Source organism: Panthera pardus, unplaced genomic scaffold (assembly GCF_024362965.1).
Source record: "Panthera pardus isolate Hobbes unplaced genomic scaffold, ASM2436296v1 HiC_scaffold_8, whole genome shotgun sequence".
Taxonomy (NCBI): Eukaryota; Metazoa; Chordata; class Mammalia; order Carnivora; family Felidae; genus Panthera; species Panthera pardus.
In genome coordinates, this window is record NW_026527013.1 from 153,518,760 (window position 1) to 153,539,070 (window position 20,311).

General features: G+C 53.2%; 1 protein-coding gene and 1 long non-coding RNA gene across 2 annotated transcripts; one reads left to right on the forward strand and one right to left on the reverse strand.

Moving 5' to 3' along the window:
- Positions 1 to 411: 411 nt before the first annotated feature.
- Positions 412 to 10,646, reverse strand: LOC128775551 (uncharacterized). The gene is made up of 2 exons (XR_008420315.1): positions 10,504 to 10,646; positions 412 to 3,201 (listed from the first exon to the last, which is right to left on the reverse strand). It is a non-coding gene; the product is annotated as an uncharacterized LOC128775551 (long non-coding RNA).
- On the forward strand, positions 4,539 to 19,799 carry CLEC2L (C-type lectin domain family 2 member L). The gene is made up of 5 exons (XM_019452527.2): positions 4,539 to 5,024; positions 13,747 to 13,821; positions 16,009 to 16,175; positions 17,117 to 17,217; positions 19,155 to 19,799. Exons 1-5 carry the CDS (start codon positions 4,835 to 4,837, stop codon positions 19,264 to 19,266), a joined length of 645 nt encoding a protein of 214 aa, XP_019308072.2. The 5' UTR covers positions 4,539 to 4,834; the 3' UTR covers positions 19,267 to 19,799.
- Positions 19,800 to 20,311: the final 512 nt, after the last annotated feature.

Below are 20,311 nucleotides of genomic sequence, written 5' to 3' on the forward strand. Positions count from 1 at the left end.
GGAGAGAGAAAATCCCAAGCAGGCTCCGTGCTGTCAGTGCAGAGCCTGACTCAAGGCTCAAACTCAGGAATGGTGAGATCACGACCTGAGCTGAAATTGAGAGTCGGATGTTCAACTGACTGAGCCACCCAGGTGCCCCCTGGGAGAAAAGTTATTTTAAAAATGTATATGTTGGGGCGCCTGGGTGGCACAGTAGGTTAAGCGTCCGACTTCAGCCAGGTCACGATCTCGCGGTCCGTGAGTTCGAGCCCCGCGTCAGGCTCTGGGCTGATGGCTCGGAGCCTGGAGCCTGTTTCCGATTCTGTGTCTCCCTCTCTCTCTGCCCCTCCCCTGTTCATGCTGTCTCTCTCTGTCCCCCCCCCCCAAAAAAAAAAAATGTATATGTTTGCATGAGAACAGCCTAGGTCGTACTTTGGTAGTAAAATATGCATTTATTTTTGTCCTTACAGAAAACAAAAACAAAAACAAAATCAGAGTTGATTTTTTTCCCCAGTCTGTACAAGTTGAGTTTTCTGTCACTTACTGGTTCCTGTCACCCTCTAGGGAGAGGGCTAATGCATGAGGCAGTGGTTTTGGCAGGATTATTATTGAAGACATCATTCTCATCCAAAAGTCAATGTTTTGGCCAGGACCAGCTTTTCTTGACTGCAGATTTCGGTTCCATCAGGAAATGCTAAACATAGCTGTCTCCATGCCGTCAGGGCGGGTACCCGGGGCACTCCCCCTTGTGGTGCATGAGGCCGGGTGGTCTCTCACTCAGAAACTTCTAAAGAGAAAGGGAGACCGTGGAGAGGCTCGGCTTCCACCCACTGGTGCAGGACTGGGTATGCTGTCCACCGGATACACCGTCAACTTCCGTATTCCCAGCACCCGGCATGGAACCCGGCACGTAGTTGGTGCTCGATAATTGTTGAATGAATTTGTTAAAGGGGGAATTTTTTGATTCTTGTCGACTTGATTTTCATGTATCATGGGAAAAGGAGTGTCTGTGAAATGGCCAGCAGTTCCTGGCTGGTGAGTCAGCGTTGTCTCTTAGATCCCTCATTTGGCACAGTTGTGAGCAGGGGGGCCTGACCGCCCGTGTGGCACCTGAAGAAGATTTAACCCAGGAGCAGACACTGTCCCTGGACTCAGAAACAATACCACGGAGTTGATCTGACATGTCTTGGTGATTTGCAGAATGTTTCTAGTATTAGCTACATATAAACGTTCATCACCCTAATACTGGTGAGTGGTGTACATGGCCACAGCAAAATCAAGCACTTCTGGGCATCCTTGGGGGCAGGGTACCAAAAAAGGGCCCCAATAGGCCTCAGATCCCCCCAAAGACCCTTTGAACCCCAAATGCAGGCCCACTCTGTTTCTGAAAAGGAGTTAAGTCCCCAGCCTTGAGCCAAGGCTCAAGGCCCCAGAGAGCCAAGCCCTCTGCCCCCCTCTCCTGAAGGTCTCCCCAGCCTCTGCTCCTGACCAAGGCACATGACAGCTCTGTTTTGCCCAGTTCCTGGTCTGTGGCCTTGAGGATTGCTATCCCAGGCCAATTGCCTCGCAACCAAAATCTCAGCCACGTCACCAATTAAGTGCCCCCAGTAATCTTCCCCAGTAGCTATGAGGCAAAAATTCTAACATAGATGCTCTGAATACAACTTAAAGGTGATGCTTAAGGAAAATGCGCAGGTACTCAGTTAAACATTCAGAAGGATAGAAAACAAACAAAAAGAGTCTTACTTCTGCCCTCCATATCCAGTTCCGCTATGTGGAGATCAACACCCATGAACTGTTTCTTGGGTATTCATGCAAAAATCGTCATAGAAGCACACACACACATCTTAGTAGACACACATGAGTTCACACCATGCACACCCTTCTGCATATTGCTTTCTTCTAACTTTTTTTAAAAGCTTATTTATTTTGAGAGAGAGAGAGAAAGAGCATGAGTTTGCAAGCAGGGGAGGGGCAGAGAGAGAGAGGAAGAGAGAGAATCCCAAGCAGGCTCCGCACTGTCAGCTCAGAGCCCAACTGGCGGCTCCGTCCCACAAACCGTGAGACTATGACCTGAGCTGAAATCAACAGCTGGACGCTTGACTGAGCCATCCAGGTGCCCCTGCTTTCTTCTAGCTTGATTTATCTTGGAGATTGTTCCAAATCAGTATATGCTGATTTACCTTGTTCTTTTTAAACAGCTGCATATTATTCCAAATATATGGCATATATTTGTTGTCTTTTCTTGCCAGCAGCCTTTCCTCTTTCTTCTGGGAATAGTAACCTGCATTTGCTTTGGGGAATCATTTCTTCCTCACGGTCAATCCTGCGATGGGTGGTGGTGAGGGGTGGGGTGGGGGGGATGACCCTGACCCCATCTCCGGGCTTGGACATATGTCCTGGACCCTACTGCAAGGATTGATTCAGCGATGGACATGTGACTCTGGCAATACCACTTGTCACATGTCACATCGGGGCAATGCCAGTCATGGCCAGGACTTTATTCAAACCGTTAAGGAAAGAGAAGTCAGTAAGGGACAGGGAAAGGACTGTGACTTGGGCAGTAGATGGCTTTGTGACCCTTCCCGTGCACTGGGAAGCAAACAGCCTACAAGCCCCTGAAATCCTAAGGGAATTGTGTTATCAGAGACACTGGCGTGTGACTCACGAAGGCTGGTGTTGGCTAACCCACACGGACATCTCCAGCCCTGCCGCACCAATGACAAGCAGGCTGTGCCTTGATCCCGGGTGCAGAAATGGTAATGTGGGGATTTACAAGCTACCGCCATGCCCACCCTTATCGTCACTGTCACATTCTTTCACTCTTATGGACTCTCTCCCTTCCTGAGGACAATCTTTGGAGCAGCTTAGGGAACCCCCTGGCTGTGCAAAATTATTTGTTCCTTCAAAGATTCCTTCACCACGATCATCTTTTGAAGTGCATGGGCCGGGGAACTAACCAAGCTCATGCTCATTTCCTGGGCCACGGTATCATTGACAGCGTGTCTCACACCTGGCTCTGGGGCTGGAAAATCTCTTGGCCAAAGACGTTTGATGATCCCCTCTATGTCCACTCCGAACGTTCTATTTGTGTGCTCTAGTTGGGTGTGCAAACATGGGCTGCATATTCGGGCTAGGCTGAGGATGGAAAAGATTCCGGGTTGTCACCTTGCCTGAGAAGGGGCTGATAGAAGAAGATGAATCACACACATCACTGGGAACCTGTTGGTAGAAAAGGGCAGGACGAAGGAGTGGTCCTTTCCTCCTGGGAAGACTTGTTCCAGCAAGATGAGCCATGGTCCAGAGAGAAACACGACCCAGGGGAGGCTCTGCCCCAGCAGAGAAGCATTTCTTTAACAGAAAGATGCCTGGCCCCGCCCCCATCCCTCTCGCTTTCCTGAACCCAAGGAAGAAGGACCTTGCAGACCCTTGGCTGCAATCGGAGTTGTGAATCATACAGCAACACTCACATGCACTTGGCAATGAGAATTTGATTGTTGACAGCCAAGAATAGACTCTGTGAAGGGGATTCTGCCAAAATGCAACCATGAAATAAAATATGTTCTGCTACCAATACTTAGTTTTTCTTCTATTTGGGTGGTTTTACAATTTTTCACTTTATTCACTTGTGTAAAGTGAAATGATTGTAAGTGACGTGTTCCTAGCCTTCTTTCTGCCGAGAGGGAAGACCTCCCTGGTGTCTCATGGTAATGTGCATTCTGATTGCTGATCTTAGGTGATTTGGTTGACTTCTGGGTGTAGTGTGGTGGGAAGGCAATCTGATTCCTCAAGTCCAATCCAAAAGAATAAGCCGAGAAACCTACAAACTTATATGTAGGGTAAGCCCTCATCCCCATGGAAATACAGGAGGAAATGAGAGTGAGGGACCATTAATGAGAGGAAACAGATGCGGGACTGGGATTGGAGAGGGAGGTTCAGAGCTAGAGGCTCAGGTGACCCTGGGGCAGCCAGGTAGGGGGTACAGGCTGAGTGAAGGCCATGGAGGAAGGCCCGGCCTGGGAGTCAGAGAACCCACCAAGCCCGCGCTCGCAGGGTGCAGCCTTGGGAAATGCTGTTGACTTGGGATTTGCAACCGAAGCCGAGGATGTTGTCAGCGCACATATGTAAGAGTCCCCAGCGCTTCGTGGAGGTTCACCAATGCGACCTGAATCTGAAATGTTCCTCCACTTGTCCCCTCAGACCGTGGTCCTCCCGTCTCTCTCTCCAGTGTCAAGAGTCCGGGCCGAGTGGCGGCCTCACCCCTCTGCCCTGACTCCACGACAGCCCAGAGGAAGGCCCCTCATCTTCCTGGAATCTCACCGCGTCATCCCTGTAAACTTTATTCCCATTTTACAGAGGACAGGCGGGAGGCTGGGAGGTGCATGCCCCGGATTAGAGGACAGGTCTCCCGGCTCCAGGATCCGCGCTCCTCTCTCTGCAGCATCTGGCATCCTGCCAAGGGAGCGGGTGGCCGGCGGGGCCCGGGGCTGTGGGGCTGTCCCTGCTCCTCGGCGCCTCCTCCCTCCCCGTCCCCACCCCCACCCCCCCAGGCGCCACCCCGCCAGCCCCGCTACCGCCTGCCTCCACCCGCTCCTCCCCGTGCCCCGGCTGTGCGCGGAGGCTGCGGCTCGGCCAGGGCAGGCGCGGCGCGCACGGCTGGCGGAGGCGGCGGCGATCGGGCACGGGGGTCCGGCGCGGGGAGCCGGGCTCAGCCCCGGCCTGCGCGAACCGCGGCCCTCGTCCACCCGAGGCCGGCCTGGGGGGCCCGCAAGGCGCGCGGAGCGCCGAGTGCGCGTCGGGCTGGGCCCCGCACCCCGGCGCAGGAGCGCGGGCGCGGCGCGGCGGAGCGCCGGGCATGGAGCCGGCCCGGGAGCCCCCCGCGCGGACCCGGCCGCCGCCGCCCCCCGCCGCCCGCCCCGCGCCCGCCCCCGCAGCGCCCAGGCCGCGCTCGCCGGCGGAGGCGGAGGGCCGCGGACCCGAGGGGCTGCTGCGGCGATCGGGGTCGGGCTATGAGGGCAGCACCAGCTGGAAGGCGGCTTTGGAGGGTAAGCGCCGAGCGGCCCTCCGTCCCCCGGCCCGGGACCCGGGACCCGGGAGGCGGGTCAGAGTCACCTTGGCCGAGCTCCCGGAGGGAGGGCGGGAGCGCCGGGAGGATTGATTTCAGGGCAGTCAGATGCCACATGGCGGAGTTGGGGAGGACCGTAGCTAAGGACCACTACAGTTACAGCCTTGACCCTACCTAGGCAGCTGACCCACTCTTTGACCTTGGGAGCGGGTTTCATGCTCTGAGCCCCAATCTCCTCCAGAATGAAGGGGGACGGTTCCTGACCGGCCCTCACCTGATGTGCACGTTGAGAGGGTGGCTTCCATCTGTAGTGGTGGAAATGTTTTGGGCAAAGTGACAAAAGCTGGAGACGCCGGAGAAGGTGCCCCTGCGCTGTGGGAAGGGGAGGGGGCGCTGGCGGTGACGGGGCCACATAGGGAGGAGAGAGGCGGAGAATATGCCTCAGGCTCTTCCTGGCAAGGTCATGCGTGCCACCTTCCTCTTCCAGTCAGATGGGCCCAGGGAGTGACCCTGGTCAGCCAAGGGGGCAGGAACCAAGTGGAAAATAGAATTCAAGTTCATGAGCTCATTGGGGAAACTTTGTGGCCCCAGGGGGTGTGTGGTGTGGGAGATGCTAGACTTGTCAAGGGAGAGGGCTGGCCCTCTGGACTTCTGGATATTCCCGATGCCCCCAGTCCAAAGGCTGAGAATCTGGGCAGCATTAACTAGGGAAGCCCAGAGCCTGGGTCACCTAACCCTTGGGGGCAGAGTATTAGAAAAGGAAGACTTACGGGGCACCTGGGTGGCTCTTGTCAGGGACTCAGATCATGATCTCACAGTTGGTGGGTTCGAGCCCAGCATCAAGCTCTGCAGTGACAGCACGGAGCCTGCTTGGGATTCTGTCTCTCTCTCTCTCTCTCTCTCTCTCAAAAATTAATAAATAAGCATAAAAATGAAAAGGAAAGAAAAGAAAAGGAAGCCTTCTTGGAGTGGAGAGAAGGCAGGGTGCCCCAGGCTCGAGGAATGACATGTTCAGGGGCCAGGTGGCCAGAACCAGCTTGTCCCCGTGGCAAACTGAACTCCAGAGTAACAGAATGGAGGGGAAGGGATGGGAAGAGAGGGATCTGGAGGGTCCAGACTGTGAATGGTCACCCAGGCATTGGACTTTGTTCTGAAGAAACTGTTGAGAGTTAAGCATAGAATGAGACAGTGGATTTGCCCTTGGAAAAGTGGTGGCGATCAAGAGGGGTCAGGCCAAGACCAGGTCAGTGAGGAAGGCGGGGTGGTGGTCGGGGGCGAGACCTGGCCAGCGCTTGCCAGGGCAGGTACCTTGCCGAGAAGGTGGGGGGGGGGGGGCTGTGATATCAGCTCTTGGCCCAGAGGCCGGTGGGCTGGGGGTCTGGGCTGCCTGTGTGGGGGAGGGGCTGTGCAAACTCTGGAGGGAGGGGCGGTCAGATGCCTGGGTGGTGATTTGGGACAAAGAAAGCAAGGAAGTTGGGTCACAGAATAGAAGAGCCATTGCAGGCGGGGAAGAGTAGAGTTGAAAAAAGGTGGGCAAACCGCTTTCTCTGTCGGGCATTGTCAGATTTGCCTGTGATCCCCGCATCCCTCCCGCCCAAGTTATGTCTGGAAGTTGCTCACTCCTTTTGCCTGTGAGTCTTCATTCATTCATTCATAGGCATTCCTGCAGGGTCTGCCCTAGCCTAAGTCCAGCCCCCTGATGGTCAGGGCCGCTTCAGGGGTGGCGTGGCCGCATTCAATGCCTCTGGCTTGCTGGTTCCTATTTTACCCCCGGCCCTGACTTTGACCATCCTGCTTTCTGCTCCCAACCGGGGCTGGGCTGACCATCTGCGGTTAGGCTGAATAAGGCCCAGGCCCGGTTGCTCTCTTGGGACACGGACTCTTCTACCCGCGAAGAAGCTCGCTGATCTGTACTTAGTGTCTCTTGCAGTCCAGCCTTGTCTTGCCGGTCCTTGCCTGGCTCTGCGTCTCATCTCATGCCACCTCTGGTTCTCCCCCTGGTCGCCCCAGAAGCAGCCCCACCCTTGATGTCCTTGGTCCTTGGAGGCCCAGCATCTGTGGCCTATGGACTTTTTCTGCAGGAATTGTAGTATCTGGGGTCCGAGTCCAGGGCCCCCCGGTGCTCTGAGAGTCTGCTGGGTGCTCCCTTGGCACCCCCATCTCCTGTCAGAAGAGGGGAACTCAGGGACCAGGCCTGGTCTCTCCAGGGTGTTGCTGTGTGGGCAGAAATCACAGGACGGGGGCTGAGGCAGCTTGGTGAGGTACAAAGAACTCAAAGTCAGGTAAACCCAAGCCAGATCCTTCCCCCACCATGGGCTGGCCGTTTTCAAACTTGTTTGACTCAGTTTCCTTATCTACTAAGCTAGATAACTCTTTCTGCCTCTCAGGGCCACACAAAGGCGCAGGGGTGTGGGCTGTGCAGGTGACTCCTGTCACCAGCTCTCTGGACTTGGCATCCTGCGCCCATGACGGGGGAGTGCAATTGCCTACCTTGAGTCTGCTCCCTGCCCCCGCTGAAGTCCATGGAATGAGCCGTCAGCTGACACTGAGAAAACACCTGTGATGGGATGAGGGGTCTGCCCGCCCAGTACCTGTCTTGAGACAAGTGAGAGACTTTTTGACTTGACCAAGCTGAACGGTCGGGGCGGGGCTGTGCTCCTTTGGTACCAAGTGCCAGGCATTTCTCAAGCACCTACTGTGTGCCCCACCCCGGGCCAGAGGCTTTCATGACACTGTCCCATTTAATACCCCCCCACACACCCTTCAGGGGCTGGTGAGTATTGTTACCTATTTTGCAGATGAGCAAGCCCACTGGGACAGGCTAAGCGTCTTGCCCAAGAACACAAGTTGTTTGCTAATTGTTTGCTAACGTGTGCTTGCCAGGAGGGCCTCTGACCTGAGAGTTCTCGGGCTTCATGAGGCTAATCGGGAAGAACTGAGTTGTGTTTGTGATGCGTGTAGCTCTCTGGCCCAGGCTCTCCAGACAACGCTGCTACCTCCCGCCCGGACCTTTTTTTCCTCCTCACAGGTTAAGTGAAATTGAGGACTTCTTAAATTTAAACCAGAATTAGAGCTCACGACTTCTCGACTTTCCTTAGATGAACAATTAGCTTTATAAATAGAAAGCCAGACGGAAGTTCTCCTGAGCAAGCCTTCTCTCCCTGTGGCTAACCTTTCTTTCCATGCCCTGGCCCCGGGGAGCGGCCAGGAAAGGTGACCCGGCGCGCTGCCGAGGCCTGGGTTCTAGAAAGACTGGGGGTGACAGGAGATGGGGATATTTCTGGCCGCGGGGGTGGGATTGGGGAAGAGCGAGTAGCCTGGGGGTACGGGAGGGGACGATTCTGCACATCACAGGCTATAGATTTTTCAGAGCTCACCGATTCTGAATTTTTAATGTTGAAAGTTTCTTGATTAGACATAAACCCACAACTTCCTGGTCAAAACCACACACATGCATTTAGCCAAGCCTTTTAAAATTTTAAAAATTACCAAACTCTGCATTTGATAGTTTTGAACAGTCAAGACTATGCTTGCCAGACTGTGGCCCTGACAACTGAGAGAGAGGTCAGTGGTGAGTCTCTTTTGGGCTGTGGGTGTGAGGGTGATGGGGCATCTTCTGGGTTGGAGCCAGATTTTCAGCGGTTCCTTCTAACATGAGGCTAATTCATATATATTTATAAACGCAAATAAACGGCACCCTCAAACTCCATCTGTTGTGGAGTATTGCATAGAAGGAATGATTGAGTTAGACATTTGTTATGGCTTGAATTGTTTTTCTTTTTTTACTGTATTTTTTAAAGAGTTTTTTCAACGTCTATTTATTTTTGATAGACAGAGAGATGGTGTGAGCAGAGGAGGGGCAGAGAGAGAGCACAAGCAGGGGAGGGGCAGAGAGAGAGGGAGACGCAGAATCCGAAGCAGGCTCTAGGCTCCGAGCTGTCAGCACAGAGCCCAATGCGGGGCTTGAACCCACAAATGTGAGATCATGACCTGAGCTGAAGTTCGACGCTCATTTGACTAAGCCACCCAGGCTGCCCGTTCTGGAGTGGGTGGGTTTCTAACCCAATATGACTGGTGTTCTTATAAGACCACGGTCACAGGAAGACAGAGACACACAGGGAGAAGGTTCATGTGATGAAGAAGGCAGAGCCTGGAATGAAGGGCTGCAAACCCGGGGGTGAGGAAGGTCACCAGCAAACCCTCAGAAGCCAGGCGAAGAGAGCAAGGACTCCCCTAGCTTTCGGAGCAAGTGTGTCCCTGCTGGCACCTTGATCGTGGACTTCTCGTCCGCAGAAGCGAGACAAATAAATTTGCGGAGTTTTAAGCCATGTGGTTTGTGGTGTTTTGTCACCCCAACCCTAGGAAACGAATACAGCATTGTTTTGGATTGTCCAGCCCCACAGCCGTCCTCTGTGAGAGCAGTAGTGGGCAAGGAGTCGGGACTCCCTAGAGGGTCTTTTCTGTCCACAGTGCAACGTCCAGAGCAGTTATCCCTGTGAAAGTCCCAAGAGGCTCCCTGGTTCTGTGATATTGGAGATGCACGTGCACATCCCCACCCCCAGAGAGCAGCTGTACACCCACGTGGCTTTTCCTACAAACTCAGCAGAGTTTAAGGCTGACTAAGGACATTGTCACTCAGTGTAGCTAAGTACCCCCCCAGGTTTTTGAGTACTGGCGGGTGCTCTGTACCCTATGTAGGGAGTCCAAAGGTGAGTAAAGCACGGGCTTTTCCCTAAAGGAGCCTGTGGGCTCATCATCATCATCATCGTCATCACCATGGTGATTGCTAACATTGAAGTAGAGCTTTCTAAGCCAGACACCTGCTAAGCACTGAATAATGATTTCTCACAAAATTTTAGGGGGCAGATACTACTATGACCTCATTTTATTTATTTATTTATTTTAATTTTTTTTTTCAACGTTTTTTATTTATTTTTGGGACAGAGAGAGACAGAGCATGAACGGGGGAGGGGCAGAGAGAGAGGGAGACACAGAATCGGAAACAGGCTCCAGGCTCCGAGCCATCAGCCCAGAGCCTGACGCAGGGCTTGAACTCGTGACCTGGCTGAAGTCGGACGCTTAACCGACTGCGCCACCCAGGCACCCCTATGACCTCATTTTAAAGGCGGAGAAAATGAAGTAAAAATAGAAGCTAAGTAACTTTGCCGCGAAGTTACTAAATCATCTAGAAAGCGGCAGAGCTGGGATTTGAACCTACCAACGTGGTTTAAGATGCTATGCTCTTATCTTCAGTGCACAAAGCGTTATGGTGCCAGCGTGTATCGGCCGAGACGGGCGAGTAGAGAAGGGAGAGGAAGGATACATACAGGGCACTTGCCACAGGCAGTTACCAGGCAGCTCAGGGGGGATCAGCCCTACGACAAGCTGCCGTTGAGGACAACAGAGAAGGTGCAGAAAGAGCCCAGTCCCGGAGGGCACACGTGAGTCTCTGCTCTCACCTGCAGCCGCTTGCCCCTAGGCTCCTGGCCACTTGCCAGCAGAGAACTTGCTCATAGGGAGGATTCCAGAATGCCGGCTGCACCCGTAGGTAAGGATGGCAAACTGAATGCACACATTTATCCTCTTTCCTTCCAGAAGCCCACTAACACATTGGTAAAGGGATTTTTAAAAGGCCAGAAGGACGATGAGAGAAGGAGAGAAGACAATAGCAACACAACTGGGAGCTAGGGGTCAATGATGAATGCCAGCTGATTCCACCGGCTGGACAAGCAGAGGAATGGCCTGAGTCACATGCAGGAACCCCAGAGTATGGAGATGGGGACACCGGTCATCACGGCAGCGAGGGAAGATGGAGCTGAAACGGGAGAGCCAGTCGAACATTTTAGAAATGATTTAGTTCCCCAGAGCCTCTTTGCCAGCTGTCCAGCATCTTCCCAGCGCTGGCAGGAGTCTGAGGCTGTCTTAGGGAGGGTCTTGAGACAGCAGTACATTTGGGAGCAAGCAGGTAAGCGGACATTTACATACTGAATACTTAGCATGGTCTCCCGGCCTCTCTGCCTGGGAGGGAAACAGAAGAGACTTCTCTGGGAATTCTGGCCCACCCAAGAGGAAAAACCTGGGGCATTCAGAGAGCCCCACCTGGTCACTCCGCTGGGACCCCACAGTTAATAAGCCTTTTCCCAGCTTCAGAGGCCCCAGTGGACTCTTTCCTCCTGCATTAATCAGGAACAAATAACCAAGGAATTCCAGACATCCGAGGAAACTCTGACTTGGAAACTAGAGACCAAAGCAAATGAACAGGAAAAAAAAGCAATTTGGAAGAAACCCAGACAATCCAAGGAGAACTAAGCTTTCTGTCCACCTCTCCTCTTTTTCTCCCCCTCCAAAAAACTATTAGCAATATCCTCAAAGAGATCAGAGCAAATATGGCACCATTAAAAACAGGATGCTTTGAGAATGGGTCTTCAGAGAACAGGAGCAGACCATAGCAAAACAAAAAAACCACCCTGAAAATTAAAAATACTTAAAGAAATGGAAAAGTCAGGAGAGCAGGAAGATAAAGTTGAGAAAAATCTCCTAGGAAATAGAGCAAAAAAGGCAAAAAGATAGTTGATAAGGGGGGAAAAAAGAAAAAAACTCAGAGGACCAATTCAGGTGGTCCAACATCTGAAGAATAGGACTTCCAGAAAGAGGACAGAGAAAATGGACAAGAGGAAACCATTGATGATATAATTAATTTCCTGAAACCAAAGGACACGAGCTTCCAGATGGAAAGGGCCCATTGATTGCCTACTTTAGTGGACGCAAATGGACCCAAACTAGGACATGGCATGCATGATGAAATTTTAGAAGACCGAGGGATAAAGAAAAGATCCTAAAAGCTTCCGGCAGGGGGCGGATAGCAATTGATACTATTCTTTTTTTAAGTATATTTATTTATTGAAGTGATCTCGACACCCAACGTAGGGCTCCGGCTCACGAGCCCAAGATCAAGAGGGGCATGCTCTTCCAACTGAGCCAGCCAGCACCCGTGGAAAGCAATTGATATGAAAAGGACCATGGGTGAGAATGGCTCTAGACTCTTCGAGGGCAACACTGGAGCTAGAAGACAGTTAATTAACGCCTTCAACATTCTGCAGGAGAATTCTGTCCAACCTGCAGCACTCAGGCCTCTGACTTCACAGCTCCGGGGGGGGAGCATTCACCATAGGACACGGTGCGATGGTTTACCGCTGGTGGTTGTGTGGTGTGGTGGTCCTGCTCTGTCCTTTCTCTATTGGAAGATGTGCTCCACCCAAACAAGGGAGTAAACCAAGAAAAAAGAAGGCGTGGGACAGAAAGTGCTGGAGAGCCAGTACCTGAGGGAGGCAGAGAGATCCTCAGGCTGCTGGTAAAGGGAGATTCCAGGGTGGCAGGGGGGCTTAGAAGGCAAAATTAGATTAGAGAAGCTCAGAAGGGTTTGGGGGGATGCTTCTTCAAGAACATTGTTATGGGTTGGATGTTCATGTCCCCCCCCACCAAGTGTCGATCAACAGATGAATGGGTAAATAACAACAACCGTATATACACATATAACATATATATGTATTTGCACAACGGGATATTACGCAGCCATAAAAAGGAATGACATTCTGGCACATGCTGCAACGTGGATGGACCTTGAAGTGAAATAAGTCAGACACAAGAAGACAAATATTGTATGATTCCACTTATATGAAATATCTAGACTAGGCAAATTTGTGGAGACAGAAAGTAGATTTCGAGATTATCAGGGGCTGGCAGGGGGAGGTGGGAGCAGGGAATGAATGCTTAATCAGAATGGAGTTTCTGTTTGGGTGACGAGAAAGTTTATTTGTAAAACTAAAAAGACAGTGGGGGTAGTTGCCCAACATCATGGATGTAATTAACGCCATTCATTGTACACTTTGTGGTTAAAATGGCAACTTTTATGTGATGTCTATGTTCTGACAGTAAGAAGAACTTTAATAGGCTGTCTAAAGTCTCAAAGGGTTCTTCCCTTAAAGATAAAATAAAAATTTTCAGTGATAGAAAAAATAATTAACAGGGGAGAAGGCAGAGGTATTGTGAAGAGGATGCCAGGTATAGACATGGGCAGGATTTCCAGAGGCAGCAGTGGAGGAGGAGAGCTCTGAGGGCAGAGACCCAGCCCCAGGGCTGTGAGGACGGGTTGGGTTGTTTCAAGGAGACCATGTGGCCAAAACCGGGGACCAGGCAGAGAAGCAGCAGGAGGTGAGGACTGGAAAGCCTAACAACCACAGAAGACGGTCAAGTGCAGAGCCTTGGAAGGAGGGCTTTTAAGCCGGGAGAGGGCAGTGTCACAGATTCAGAACTGTGTTCCAGCACACAGGCTCTCAGACTTCAGCATGCATCTGAATCACGCGGAGGGCTTGCTAAAACAGATTGACAGGGCGCCTGGGTGGCTCAGTCAGTCAAGCATCAGCCTCTTGATGTCAGCTCAGGTCATGATCTCATTGGTTCATGAGTGCGAACCCTGCATTGGGCTCCATGCTGAGCCTGCTTTGGATTCTCTCTCTCCCTCTCCCTCTGCCCCTCCCTCTCTCATGCTCTCTCTCTCTCTCAAAAACAAAAACAAAAAAACACAAAAAACACAGATTGCCGGGCTCAGGTCAGATTTTCTCACTATGAGGACTTGGGGCTGGCGATGGGGATTGGCAGTGGGGTGGGTGGCCGGATATTGAACCGCTTTCTTTTCTTCTCAGACACCACCACACGTCTCCTGCTGGGGGCCATCGCAGTCCTTCTGTTCGCTATCCTGGTGGTGATGAGCATCTTGGGTGAGCATGCATGTCAGAGCATTTATGCAAGTGTATACAGAGACGCCTATATCCATATACACCCCTTGTCAAATTAGGTAAAGTCTAATTAGGTAAAGAAAGGTTCCAGACATACTACGTATTCTGTGGGGAACAAAGCACAGAAAACAGAGTGCTGTTTCCAGATGAGAGTGTAGCCAAAAATAATATAGTCACACATTGACTCCACATGTCCCCTTTACTAAGCCATGCAGGGAAGGAGCGATGTTACTTAGGGACTGTTCTGTAGGTGCTTCAAGAACACAAACCAGCTTGGGGTGAGTTAGGCAGACCCTGCTTCTTGAAGGAGATGGCTGGGGGATGAGGGCCTTTAAAGATCACGTTCATTCATTTAGTGAACATTTATTGAGCCCTGCTGTGTGTCAGTCCCCCTAAATGCTGAGGACAAAAAGAAAGAAGGAAGGGAGGAAGGAAGAAAGGAATAAAAAGGAGGAAACTGCAACTAAGAACAGGTGAGGCTATATGACCAGGAGATCTGGCTGCTTTGAATGGATTCAAGTCTAAGTATGTCGTGGGTTCTGAAGAGTCTGCAAAGTGATTTCAGTGCCTCTGGCTTTAATCTTTGAGAAGCACCCTAAGACCGGAGGCGGGCACCTTAAAATGGGAGAAAAGTCCAATGACAACATCGGCTCCTGCTAAATCCTCACCTTCGGGCATGCGTGATAATCAGGGGATTTGTGAGTGTTTAGAAAAGAATATGGTGACCACTGGTGCCAGCCTAACCTAGAATAATCACTACAAATTAAATTGGTTTCCTGGTACTGGGTGTCCCAGTGCTGGGTTGGGGAGGTCAGAGCCATGCAAAGACATAGCACGTTGTGATTTTACTAAAGCACAACAGAGTCTCTTTGGAGATCCTTGTGGAAAGGCAGTTGAAAGTGGCCTCACCATGGTCAATACTCCCAAGTGATCGCAGTGCACTGAGCAGATAAGCCAGAGTGTCGATTATTTAATTGGTGTCGGTGTGGCTATAGATCCTTAGGGGCTGGAGAACCACAGGCCTGTTCTTGGCTTTGTCCTGGTCTACATTTTAATCAATCGCTCGTACGAACACAAACAAAAATATGCTTATGGAATTTGTAGGTGTTACAAGGATGTTTAGGATGACAGAGGAAGGATGCTTAGAAGACAGATGGAAAAAAAAAATCAAGATTAAAGTGTGTCTTTCAAAACTCAGATGAGCCCATGTGAATGAGATAAAGGTGGAAGAAATGAAAATAAGATATCCATATGGACTTACAAAGTGATTTATACGAGTTCAGGACACAGGGGAGACCTGGCTTGGAAACAGATCATATGAAAACGATCCAAGCGTATGTTCTGCCGGCCTAGGAAAGCGCACGTATGCACATACCCACTGATTCTTTTCATTGAAGCTGTCTGCAGGCAGGAAAGCCCATAGCAACTGGAAGGCAGTATGGCACTGTTGCTGGGGGTGGGGCCGCCTCTGTCTGTCCTGGTGGCAGCCTTTTGGTGACCATGCGGACACACCACAGTGAGCCAGACGGGATGGAGAAGGGTGCGGAGAGCATCTTTCGCAAGGAATTATGGAAACCTGGATGAGCGGAGTCTGGCATCCTTCTTCAAGTAGGCGGCAGAAGACGGGCTGGGCTTGCTCTGGGTCACTCCAGGGGCAGAACCTAGACCTGGAGGTCTAGGTCTTAGGAAGGCAGGTTGGGGCTCAACACTGAAAAAGAACCTGGCAGCAGTTCAGCAGTGAAACAGGTTGAATTGTTAGCTACCGAGGGCACAGCCAATGAGATGGGGTTGATGGTTCCCGCCCTGGCCGGGGAGAGAGCGCATGTGGCCTCTAGGTCTTTCCTAATTCTGCTTCTGGGGTTCCGAGCCTCCAGGAGTTGAGAGAGAGAGATGAGATCTTAACCCAGGGGCTAATCTGCTGTCACCTCCCCTGGCGGTTGTGGCCTTGCCAGCCTCCCAGATCTCCCTTACCGTTTATTTAGTCACCAACCTATTACCTGCCAGGCACTGCGAGAGCCGCTCACGTGGGAAGACAGCCACCTGAGTCCTCACTGGAGGGCACCCAAGTCAGGCGGGGGGATGGGGGGGGGTGGGATTTGGGGATCCTTCAGGCCCAGGCAGGGGCCAGGCGTGCTGGCGGACACTGAGTCCTCTCCGTCTTCCCGGCAGCTTCCAAGGGCTGTATCAAGTGCGAAGCGCCCTGCCCAGAGGACTGGCTGCTCTACGGAAGGAAATGCTACTTCTTTTCTGAGGAGCCGAGAGACTGGAACACGGGCAGGCAGCACTGCCATACTCACGATGCTGTGCTGGCTGTGATTCAGAGCCAGAAGGAGCTGGTGAGCCCTGGGCCAGGGGGGGACCTTCGGGGAGGACCACACTCCTGGGAGGTGGTGTCCCCCATGGCATGTTTCCAGAAAGCACCCAGCCTGGGGTGTGCTGGTGGGCCCCACGGGGCGGGAGCCCGAGTGGCTCCCGTTTCTGGGGCTGTCGCGAAGGCCGATGGTTTCAATCCAAGGCCGGTTTGCCGAGCTCAACTCAGTTTTGCCAAGTGTGAGAATTACAAGTTACCAGGGCACTTGTGGATGAAGAACACGCTGGCATCTTCTACGAGTCCACATCAGGGCATGAGCTCTCACTTAACGCCCACAACAGTTTTATCAGTATAAATGTGACAGAAATGCAATTAGTGAGTCTGTGGTCCGTTTTGCATTTTGAGGGTAACAGTGGCGTGGCAATCCAAAATAGCGGATAATCTAACAATCACTTCTTTTTTAAAAAATATATATTTTTTAATGTTTATTTTTGAGAGACAGAGAAAGGGAGAGAGGGAGCACAGGCAGGGGAGGGGCAGAGACAGAGAGAGAGACAGAATCTGAAGCAGCCTCCAGGCTCTGAGCTGTCAGCACAGAGCCTGAAGCAGGGCTCGAACTCACAAACCGCAAAATTATGACCTGAGCTAAAGTTGACACTTAACCAACCGAGCCACCCAGGTGCCCCGAAGAATCTGACCTCAGAAGATGAACTTTGTTCCAGGCTTCCTGGTTCAGCAGACACGCTCCGGGCCCCAAGGCTAGTGCGGGCCAGTGCTGGGACGGAGGTCAGTGGGAGCGCAGGGCACTCTGTGACCCCAGCTCCTTACTTTCGGGATGCAGTGAGGGACCCCCTTTCAGTGTCTGTACGTCCTGGGAGCCGGCCTTCTCAGCCGAGATTAGTCTTGGCATGTCTGAACAGTCAGGAGACCTCATATGACTCAGGTTTCCCTCTTTCCTTGGTACAGGAGTTTATGTTCAAGTTCACGCGGAGGGAGCCCTGGATTGGCCTGCGCAGAGTGGGAGACGAATTCCACTGGGTCAACGGGGACCCGTTTGACCCGGACACGTGAGCTGAGGCTTCATCTTCTGGCCCCTGAGCTTAGACTGGGGAAGGCCTAGCTCCCTGGACACAACCCCCCAGAGAGAGCCCCCCGGGTCTGGGCCAGCTAGAGCTACTAACCTCCGGGTTCAGCGGCGTGTGACAGAGAAAACGATAACGGCTTTACTTCCCTGTCCTCTCCCGTGCAGCCTGCTTTGGCGGCTCTGCTGTAATGTAGCCATCGGGGCTTTCCGCCGCCAGGCTTTTTCCATCTTGGGGCTCCCCGTCCTTGTAGCGGCCGGTCCGCGTGGCTCAGGGTGGCTCCGAGGAAGGGGAAGACAGGCCCCAGATGTTCCTCTGCATTGGCCAGAACTTAGCCACGTGACCACAGCTGCCGGAGATGGGGCCTCCGTTCCGGGCAGCTGTATGCTGCTTAAACATTGTTATCGTGGAAGAGGGGGGCTCCGAGCCCTGCGCGCTGTGCGCATGGTCTTAGAGAAAACATCTCCTGAGGGTGCTGGGGGCGTGTGCAGTGGTGGTGTCCCTCGTGCGACCCAAGTGGTGTGGATGGGAGTGTGTGATGGGGTGGCAGGTGTGCCTTCTCAGGGACTGGTTTGTGGGGTGCCGGTGGCAGTGGTCGTGGGCGGTGGGGGGTGTATGTCTGTGGCAGTGGGGGGCGGTGATGATAGTGGTGGGGGGCAGTCCAGGCTTGGGGAAACACAGGGGAGTGCGTACAGGGGAATAAGAACCTTAGCTTCTAGTCCAGACCCGAGAGACCAGGTGGGGGCAAGCTGCTCACCTGATGATGGTGATGATGATGCAGGAGGGACCCCAAGGCAGGAGAGGCGGGAGGACTGGCCCCCAGCGCTCCACCATGGCCTTCCCATTCGAAACTGGCTGGGGGCTGCATCAGTCGCTGGTAGCCTCTAGGGGGCGAGCAGCTCATCAGCTCCTTCCCTCCGTTCCCATGGGCTCCCTTGCCCTTCATTCTGCACCCCTCTTTGTCCTCATTGTCTCTTCCTTTTTCTCTCTGTTTCCTGCCTTCACCCCAGGCCTATCCTTAGAGCTGCTGAGAAGTCTTGCATTTTCTGCCCCTTTCTCCCCTCATCTGGAAGCTTCCTGTTCTCAGAAGCTGGGAGAGCCCTGGAGGCTGGGGTTCCCAGTGTGCTGACCACCTGTCAACCAAAGGGCCTTTAGGCCACGTTTCTCTGGCACCGAGGTGGTCCTGCCTGGCACTCTCACTTGAGGTCATTCCGGTGTCCTCTCTTGTGAGACCCTGGCTCCAGCCTTGGCAGGGAACTCAGATCAGGGTGACCAATGAGGTTAAGAAGCAATACTGAAATTCACAGGACTGATTTTAGGTAGAAAGGACCCCCAACCCCCACGTCCACCGATGATGTCAGTGAATTTGTGGGCAACACAGCCTGGGTATCAAACGCTGGGGTTAATCAGGTCCACCCCTGTGAGCTAGTTTAATTCAGCTCATCTCTGCTGGGCTCTTCTTGTGCTGGACACCGTGTGCTGTAGGGGAGCCGAGATGAGGGAGGCATGGAGCCCGCTCTTCAGGAGCTGACTGCCTGGGGGGCTGGCGGGGACAGACACAGTCCCCACGAGCTGTGACAGGCGGTGCCCATGGTGTAGGCAGGTGCTTTGGGGAGCAGGGAGCAGAGGGTGGTCCTGAACTGGATACTGGCTCACGGGACGGACGAGTGAGCTAACTCTGGAAGGACAGGAAAGTGCAGTTGTGTTTAGGAGATGTCTGCGGACATCCCCAGTGTGCCTGGAGCCGTGGTGGACACAGTAGGGAAACAATGAGAGGCTGCACGAGAAAGTTCTTTTGGGGCCCAAAGCACTAGAAGGTGGCTCCGGAGGGAAGGGACAGGTCACAGGGCCTCCGGGGCCATGCAGCGACAGGCTGTGCGTGCCAGGTTCTAATTGCCTGCTCTCTTGTCTTCTGGCCCCAGATTCCCGATCTCGGGCCTGGGAGAGTGCGTCTTCGTGGAGCCCACCAGGCTGGTGTCGACGGAGTGTCTTATGACCCGGCCCTGGGTGTGCAGCAAGATGGCCTACACATGAGGTGGGTCAGGCCAGAGGCAGCTCTCCAGCCAGGCGCCGAGACCTGCCCGCCCCAGGCTGCTCTCCAAGGCGAAGCAGTGAGGAGGGTGGCCTGCGCTCCGGCCCCCATTCAGGTCCCACAGCCCTGGTTCCTGGCTTCCTTGGCCCCAGGCAGGTCCTGTGGTTCAGCCGTCAAATCCCACATGCTCAGTAGTGTAGGCGTTCCCCAAACACACACACACACATGCACACGCACGCATGCACGCACACGTCTGCACACGGTCCCTTCTCAAGTTCAGAGTCCACCCTTAGCCACCCCAACAAATCCCTCCCTGGCCCAGGCCTGGAATACTTCCTCCGACACCGTCACAGAGTGCATTACAGTCATTTCTCCGGGGTGCTGGGGAGGCAGGGAGGGAGGCCTTCCCCTTACCGGGCCCCCTCCATCCGCCCTGTTTGCCTCGCCCGGGGCTCTCAGGCAGGCCCCTGCCGCGTCTGTGGTGCTGTGGTGTTGGTCGCTGATGGAATAAAGAGATGACTGGCATCCAGAGAAATCTGCCGCTGTTTGTTCCAGGGTCACGGCTTGGGGGAGGAGCAGAGGGACATGTTTCTGGGTTCCTGTCTGCGGGAAGGCACCACCAAGATGCACTTGATCTGGTGTGGCAGGTGGCAGCGTGTGGGAACCGAGGACGAAAAGCACATTCTGTGGCCTCAGGGCACCCTTTAATTTTGCTAAGCTACCGAGTTATTCTTAGCTGTCGGAGGGGGGTATCCATCTGGCTCCTTCATTACTATTCCACTCAGTATGACAAACTTCTATTCACATCACACCTACCGCGTGCCGGACACCACGCCGGGCATGGGGAGCAACAGCTTTATCCCCCAAGGAGCACGCAGAGAGCAGAGGCAACAGCTTGGGAAGCACCAGAACATTCTGGAACACAGTTGAGGGATGGCTTATCCTGCCTTAGCGGAGGAGGGGGGTGACATGAGCGGGAGGATTAGCCGTGCAGAAAAGATGACGTTCATGTTGGGCGGGTAAGAGTTTGGGAAGGTCCTGAGGCCC

Bases quoted from the DNA above. Each gene is read 5' to 3' on its own strand.
- CLEC2L (XM_019452527.2), top strand. From the start codon at position 4,835: ATGGAGCCGGCCCGGGAGCCCCCCGCGCGGACCCGGCCGCCGCCGCCC. The intron at 5,025-13,746 runs GTAAGCGCCGAG...TTTTCTTCTCAG, and splicing joins CTGGAAGGCGGCTTTGGAGG to ACACCACCACACGTCTCCTG. The intron at 16,176-17,116 runs GTGAGCCCTGGG...TCCTTGGTACAG, and splicing joins TTCAGAGCCAGAAGGAGCTG to GAGTTTATGTTCAAGTTCAC.